At 40.9% G+C, this 8,614-nt stretch overlaps 1 protein-coding gene across 1 annotated transcript in view; it reads left to right on the top strand.

The window, feature by feature from the left end:
• The first annotated feature begins 6,194 nt into the window (after positions 1 to 6,194).
• Positions 6,195 to 8,614, top strand: part of ICOSLG (inducible T cell costimulator ligand) — a 23,893-nt gene continuing 21,473 nt past the window's right edge. Inside the window, exon 1 of the mRNA XM_081003777.1 lies at positions 6,195 to 6,613. Coding sequence (XP_080859903.1) covers positions 6,210 to 6,613 — 404 coding nt within the window. The 5' untranslated portion in view covers positions 6,195 to 6,209. The remainder of the gene's footprint in view (positions 6,614 to 8,614) is intronic.

Here is an 8,614-nt window from a genome sequence, read left to right as displayed (position 1 = left end):
AAAGTAAAAATAGCTTGGAAGCTGCAGCTAACCCACCACCCATTGTCTATCTTGTTCACACATCACTAGCATTGCTTAAAAGAGTAAAATAAATTATACAGGAATCTCATTGGTACTGAAAAAACGGTTACTTCATATTCGCAAGGAGAGAGGAGGTTTCATGGCTGTCTCATGCAGGAGGAGGAGAAAGGGAGGATGATGGAGGAAGGGGTGGAGGTTAGGTGTTAAGTGGAAAACCACAACAGTGTATTTTCCCTGATGATCTGCTCCTCTCAAACCTGCCCTCTACTGACTGGAGTCCTGCAAAGTTGTTTATACCCAACATTTCTGTCCACTGAGTTTTATGTTCCTGTACACAGCAGAGAGAAGGCAGGGATGTCTTCACCCAATGTGTATTGCCTGATTTGTTTCCCTGCGCATTCAGCTCCCCCCTTGCACTCCTATTCAATGCAGCTGTCATCTGCACATGTGCAACAGTTGTCCCAAATGTACACACCTCAACTTACCGGTAACCACAGCTTATCTTTCCAAATCAGATGGAAGCTGATTTGAGGAGAAACACGGGAAATGGGGAAATTTCTCAAGGAGCTACAAGAGACCTATGGATTGTGGTTAATGTAGTGTGTGTTCAGCTCAAACACCTGTGCTAGGGGCACACTGGAGCCACCATAAATGTTAATGTATACTACAGCTGTAGTGTCAGTTATTTGAATTAATAATTATATTCCAAAGCACAGTGCTGGGTTGAAAATGTGTATATCAAAACAGAGAGGTAATTAAAAAATGTATGTTTCTATAAAGGTTTCTGTTTACCAGAATTTTAATTTCCTGAAGAACCAAGCTGATCAACAACATCTTCATACCAGAATAATGTGTTCAGGGTTTTAATGTGCCACCACAGTAAGACACTGTGCAGATTTTTGTAGCATGGGGCAGGGGGCAGAAATCTGACCAGCACTGTCTGTCTATGTTTGGAGCAATTTCAAAACTTTTCAAAAAGTTATTTAAACTCTTTAATGTGTAAAATGATGGATACACATGCACTCATGCAGGTTGTTGGGTTTTTAAATTGTGAAATTTCCTTTGTAGGATAAAATTCAACTCAATTCTCCTACTGAAATCTGCCTAGATTCTAGATTATAAATCTATTCTGTACATTCCAGGGCTCTGAACAAAGGTTTCAGGGTTGGTGAGTCATTTTCACAGGTTTTTAAGTATTTTATTGAATGCTATCCCAGACAAAGGGAAGGCCTAGGGCAACTTTATCAGGAAACTGAGATATTAACAAGTTCAAGACTCTGACCAAGTATGTCTCAGGAGATCTACACTGTTCAAAAACTCATTCACAGATACCTTAGTCAAGTTAAAAGGAACTCAAGAGACATCATCCCACTCAAATCCAAATGCCAAAAATCTCTTCATTTAGTCATTCATATTGATATGTATAGAATTAGGGAATGCAACTGGAATGAAGACAATTATGGAATCTTGTTTTCCCCCTGCCTCAGTGATACCCCTCCCATCCTTTTGTACAATTATCCAGCTGTAAACCTTTAAATACCAGAACAAGAGCGCAGCTATGGAAGCAGTAAGGGGGAAGAGTCTCCACAATAACTATTATATTACTCTTTTTGTTGCTGTTCCACCATAAATATAGTTGTGGTGAGATCAGAACTGAAGCCCCATTTGCTATCAGTGCATCATAAGAAAATGTCTAAAAACTAAAATAACATTCTTCACCCTGACATGGCCTGTTGGGAACAAATAAACATTGACACAAGCACTCTCTCTACTTCTGCCAATGTGGGAACAACTTACAAGAGCTAGATAATTTGTTAACTCTGTATCTGTGTTTAGTGATGGATATGGGTCAATAAATTGAAGCTGAATCCTTTTTTTATATAAGATGTTTTAAAGCTTTTTCATAATAAGATAAAATAAACTAATCTAAATAAAAGCAAAAAGAGAGAGATAAAACAGTGTCCTTTCTCAAAGGTAGTTCTTAACCCTTGTATAACTAACACAGATTAAGCTTCAATCAATAAATTGAAGCTGAATCCTGATGAGACACAGGTATTGTTTTTCTCAAGTTCTCCAATCTGGGGGTATCATGATTAAAATGAATTGTGTTTCTCTTGTAAGCATAATAATAATAATAATAATAATAATTTTGACAATATGTAGCAAAAACCATTAAATAAACTGGCTTACTTTGAGTACCTTCTTATCTGCAGTAATGGGGTACTTCTTAAAACAACTGAATATGATGAAACTTCTTTTGTTTATTTTAAGGGATCTAAGGTTCCTTATATATTTTTAGCAGGCCTTCTCACTCCAATGTTAATGGTTCTAATGCATTTAAAATTCAGGACTTCTTTACTTAAGATTCAATTTGGTTTCCCTCAAGGCTAGCCACTTGTTTATTAGGAAAGTCCCCATTTGATGTCTTTAGGGGTTAATTTTTTGGGGAAATCAAATCTAAGCAGCAGCTGCATAATCTGTGAACATGCCAAAAAGCCTGGCAGGGGTTGTTTTTGTTGCTTAGCCTGTTTATAAGTTAAAATGTGAAATTTAAACAACTGGTGAAAGCTGAGAACACTAAAGTAGGAATCTGCATTTCTTAAGGATCGCTCAGTTGGTTAGACTGTGGTGCTGATAATGCCAAGGTTACAGGTTTGATCCCTGTACGGGACAGCTGCATATTCAAGTTGGACTAGATGATCCTCAAGGTCCCTTCTAGGGACAACAGAATGCCTAAACCTATTTTGTCATATGCTGGACCAATAACAAAATAGCCACACACATCCTCTGAATTCCATAGCTATGTTTCTGTTTTAACAAGGGCAACAGAAAGAAGAATAAGGACTTTTACTTATGTGTATTCTATATATTATGCTCAGGGTGTTTTAGAATGGAGGTTTTGAGATTTAGCAAACACAGCACAGCTGTGATATTAAGGGTACCAAACACAGACACTTCCTTTCCAGTTTCCTGTGTTTGTGCTATGAGTGAAGTTTGAAGAAGTTGCTTTTGGGAAGTACCCTGTATATTGTAATAATGCCATTAAAAATATACAATTATATAAAATATAATAGTACAAGTGACATGTCTAATGGTGTGGGTTGTTAGTCCATATCTTATCTTCTAGAACCTAAATTCTCTTATAGCCTTTTGTGGAGAAATCCTGCTTATTTGAACTGTATTTTAATGAGTATTGCGAATGTATCCTGTCAGTTTGATAGGGGAAGTCTTCTGTCTTGTCAGGTGAAAATTTGTTTAACTGTCACAGGGGAATCTTAGCTGACAGCTGAGAAGTGGTAGGAGACAGAACTCTCAGTTTACAAAAGAAAGACTGTCTAGCTGGTGGTTGCAGGTGTAGAATTCCTAAGTTGATGAAATAGCTGAGTCTGGGATAGAGAGGCCTGAAGAAGTGAATATACAGTACAGTGGTACCTCAGGTTACATACGGTTCAGGTTACAGACTCCGCTAACCCAGAAATAGTATCTTGGGTTAAGAACTTTGCTTCAGGATGAGAACAGAAATCATGCTCCGGTGGCGCAGCAGCAGGAGGAGGCCCCATTAGCTAAAGTGGTGCTTCAGGTTAAGAACAGTTTCAGGTTAAGAACGGACCTCCGGAACGAATTAAGTACTTAACCTGAGGTACCACTGTATATGGCTAGTCTGTTGTGAGACAGTAACTATTGGTTGGAGAGAGTCTGTGCTGGTTGGTGCTTTGTTTTCATGGTGGACAGTGGGAAAAGGTTCAAAGAAGGAGGAAGAAGATCTGAGAGGAAGGCAGAGTGGCTTGTGGACCAAAGACTTTCAGGGGTTGCCAAATTACTTGGCTCAGGCTTAAGAGAGCCTAGAGAAGCAGTGGGAAGCAGTTTGGAACGCTAGGCAGGAAAGCCAGAGGAAGATTCCAGGACCAGCAGGACAGCAAAAACTGGCCTAACCTTCAGTAGGGATTGAAAAGGTTTCAACAAGAGTCCTCAGTGAAATGTTGGCGAGGCTTAACTGGGGCAGAGTAAATACAACAGCAATTTAGAAAAATGCTTTTAATAAGGTTCCTCAAAGCTGCCTTGATTTTGTAAGAAGTGTAGTGTAACATAAGCTGTATTTCAGGAACAAGTTATAGTGTATATCCGTTTAAGGAGACAGTACTAAGCTATATTGCAATGGCTTTATACCACACCTACATCCCACAGTTTGCAGGGTTATTGTTAAGTTTAGGGTGCGAAGCATGTCAGTGATATTAAATGGTGGCAGTGGTAAGGACTGAGGAAAGCTGAAGTTGGGGTTTGTTAATAAAACAAGTAAGGAAATAACATCACCCCTTTCCCTTCACACTTTTAAGGTCATATTTTAAGTACATGTTTTAAAAAGAAGAAGAAAGGAACATACAGAATTACTGACTGAATTATCCGAGAGTGGGGGGAGATTCTGTTAAAACAATACACACCTCAACACCAAGTTTATTAGCTCTCTAATGTGAATTCCCCTTGTGACTGCACCATTCATGAAGGAATAGCTGTTGGTTTGAAAGCTTATTTGGGAGCATGATTTTCACCTACAGAAAGTAACTCACAAGGTTCTTACTTTATTATGAGCTTTCTTTGTACAAAATGATCATGTACACACCCAGAGACACACTCCCAAAAGACCAAAAAAGGTTTCTGTATTTGTTTATATGTTAGGGGTGAGTTGACTGAATCATTACAATGAGAAATCCAGGGATCAGTAGGTTCTATGACTTATAGTTTAAAAATGATTTACTGGACTGATTTGAAACTTGATAGTGTAAGAGAGGCACATTTGTAGATGGCCTATGCTGAATTTGGGGCAGGGGGAAAAAATAACTTATATGAATAAAACATTCTGCGAGTGACAGGTAGTATATATTTTTCTTTCATAGACCATGTCTGGATGATTTTTCTGGAAAGATTTATCTGATAGTACCGTTTCTTTTGGGAAACAGGTTGTTGACATAGATCGAGGGAAATGTCTAGTGTGTGCTTGTGAAAAATGTTTGCAGTTTTGATTAAAAAGGCATTGTTGTGGCCAGTGTTAACCAATGGGAATTCATAAGGGTGTTGTGTACACATGCTCTATATGAACCTGCTGCAAGGGAAGGTTCAGTAGAGGTTTAGCTGAACCCAGTGGCTGAGTTATAGTCTTTCAGTTGGATGGAATGCCAACATCAGCAACTCCCTGCTCAGTGAGCAAAGGTGGCCGAGAGTTGAGGGAAGGCCAGAGAATGAAAATTAGAATCGGTATCTTTGGCAACCACCATCTTCCCCACTGAAGGCATTTTTGCTAGTTTTTCAATATATCTATGATGTGTACTCAGCATGGTGTTGAGTGTTGGACTATGTCCTGAGTGGTCAGGGTTCAAATCTCCACAGGACCAGCCACTGCCTGCTAGTCTCAACCTTTACCTCACAGCGTTGCATACCCTTCAACATTTCTCCAATGAAAATAGGGACGTCCTAAGGAAAAGCAGGACATTCCAGGATCAAATCTGAAACCAGGGCAGCTTCTATAAATCTAGGACTGTCCCTGGAAAATAGGGACACTTAGAGGGTCTGGCTTTGTTGTGATGATGGGGAAAGGGTCATATACAGTGGAACCTTGGTTCTCGAACAGCTTAGTTGACGAACAAATTGGTTCCCGAACACCGAAGCCCTGCAAGTGTTCTGTTTTTGGAACGTTTTTGGAAGCTCCTGCAGCCAATCGGAAGCCACGCCTTGGTTTTTGAACAGTTTCAGGAGTCGAACGGATTAAGTTCGAGAACTAAGGTTCCACTGTACACCACCTTGAGCTCCTGGGAGGAAACGTGGGGTACAAATGTCATAATAAATAAAACAGTAATATGTTACTACTCTCTCCCTTTTGAACGCATTTTGTTTTCACCCAATGATGATTATTCGCATTTATTGAAAGGCTGGATAAAAATCCCTCACAATGCAACCCTGCATGTAAAGTAAAAGGTAAGTCTACTGATAGCTGGGTCTGTAGAGAATGAGACTCTTTAATATCAGCTTGGCTGGGTTCAAGCCCCACGTTGGGCAAGAAGATTCCTCGTGCTCCCTTCCCACTCTTCAATTCTATGGTCTGGGTGTCCCGCTGAATATACGGAACTGACTCCTATCATGAAGGTGGAAGCGAAGGCACCGAGGCCTCGAGGCTGAGCCAATGGCGCGCCCACAGTATGCGGCGTCACGGCGCGTCACGCGCCGCCCGAGCGCCTATTTCAAGCGGGCGAGAGGGACGGAGGCGCCTCCGCCTGGGCGCCAGGCCTCGGGAATCCCCGCTTTCTTCCCTTCCTTTCCCTCCGCGGGAGGGAGAAGCCTCGGCGAGCTGCGGCGCGAGCTTTGCGGCCGGGAGTTTCCTCAAGGAAGCGGCTGCTCCGGAGAAGCAGCGTGCCGCGCCCCTCGGGAGGCGTAGGCGGCCAACCGCAGCGCACCACCCCCGGCTCTCCATTTGCGGCTGCAAGGCGTCTCCGCGGGGGAATTTCGGGGTCCGGAGATGGCGGCGCGAGGGGCGCCCCGCCGGCGGGTCTAGTTGCCCTCGCGCTGAGGCCGCCGCCGCTGCTGCCACTATGGTGCCGAAAAGGTGAGTGGAGCTCTCGGGGCTGAATCTCCAAGCAAAGTCTCGCACTTTGCACGCTCCTTCCTGGAGCTTCTCTCTCAGCTAGTTGTTGCTTTGCTTGCAGGCCAGGTGGAATAAATTTGCTTGCATACGATATTTAAAGAGAGGATAACGCCGAGGAGATTTCCTACACTTGGATGTTGCGCTATGCTGTATGCGGATGGCTTCTGCTGACATTATTATTATTATTATTATTATTATTATTATTATTATTATTATTATAATGTTGCTTGTATTGCTATGCGTTTAACAGCAATCAGGCACCGTTCCTGAAACTAAGTATTACTAAATTGAATGGAAACAACCCTAGTGCACGTTGGGGTGATCAAGGTTTTATTGATTAAATTGTTTTCGTTTCGAAGGAGCCTAGGGTAGCAAACGCATCAAGAGTAATGCAACCAAAAGTAAAGGCATTTTAACATTACTTTCTGGATATATGTATTGAATGCCTGCTAGTCAGGACAGGGAAATGAAGCTGATAAGCTAGTAGACAGAACTCCTGATTTTTGACTACTTTGTAAGCCAGGCTTTTTTTGTGTGAGACGGGTCCCGCTCAATTATTAGCTAAGCAACTGAAAGCCATAACAAAAATGGCTCATCTTTATTGATACTATGGCATTTTTGTAATATAGTTACAGTTAGCTTGTGGGATTCTTCTTTGTAAGTTTTGAAAGGTGACAAATAGAAACGGCACAATTGAATTTGTGACTCAAAACACTCTGGCGGTGTTAGCCCAGTGTTGTGGAAGTGGTTAGTGAAACTAACCACAACAGTCAAACCTGAATACCAAGAGAATGAGACAGGAATAAATAGATCATGAACTGAGTAAACAAACACTTTGAAACAAATTCTGATGGCTTTTATTTCTCAGTGGTTGGAAACCAGCTGTTCCTGACCATTGTTTGTGAAAGAGCAGGTATACTTCCTGATTCAGAACCAGTGCTTCAAATAAATATAATGCAATCGTGTTAGAAACAGTTGAATAATCTTGATTATTTTGGCAAAATAAGTGCTTAGGGTGGTGCTTTCTTGGCTTAACAGCACAACGTATGCTTCTGGACACATTAATTTTGCAACAGCATTGTCCCAGCATCACAATGCTGAAACAAATGCTTAGGATCACACACTAACAATAATCTATACTGCATTGTAGCTATGGCAGGGATGTTTCTGATACTGATTGACTGATTAACTTGAGTTGGTGTGAACTGGTTGACTGCAGCTCCCAACATGACTAATTGTCTGTCAGGGATTGAGGTGTGTAACCACCAGGGAAAGGCACCCTGGATATTTAGTTATTTTACTTATAAAAATATTTCTGTACAACTATTTCATAAAATATATCAAAGTGGTAATTTTTTAAAAGAAAGATGAACATGAGACATCAATTAACCATTGTGGAAAGGTGTATTCTTAATTGCCTGCATAGAAAAGTTTCCATCAGGCATTTAAAAGTTGAAACAGAAGGCAATTACTGAATCTCTATTGGCAGAGTCTTCCCCAATACAGGGATATAAGGACTATTGCCTCATTTCTAATGAAAAAGATGGAGCTATTTTGATAGCAGGCTTATTTTGAATGAAGTTTAGCAGTCACATCTATTAATACTGAAGAATCTGTGCATGCACACAAAGCTCATACCAATAACAAACTCAGTTGGTTTCTAAGGTGCTCCTGGAAGGGATTTTTTTATTTTGTTTCAATTACGGCAGACCAACACGGCTACCTACCTGTAACTAGATCTATTAATACTGCTATGTATATAGGTCTATGTCACATGTAAAAAAATGAGGTTCCAACATTCATACTGGTATATTAAAAGTACCATGGATAGCAAAGAATAGAGGTGATGCTGCTCCATACCAGTGAGTAAAATCACACAAAAAGCATTGTTTCTAAAATGGCTTAGTTTCTTTCCCCTGAACCTTCAAGAGGCAGAGGTGGAGCATGCTGTGCACCTGGGAT

Source organism: Podarcis pityusensis (assembly GCF_964106645.2).
Source record: "Podarcis pityusensis genome assembly, chromosome: 4".
Taxonomy (NCBI): Eukaryota; Metazoa; Chordata; class Lepidosauria; order Squamata; family Lacertidae; genus Podarcis; species Podarcis pityusensis.
This window is presented reverse-complemented; position numbering and strand designations above follow the sequence as displayed.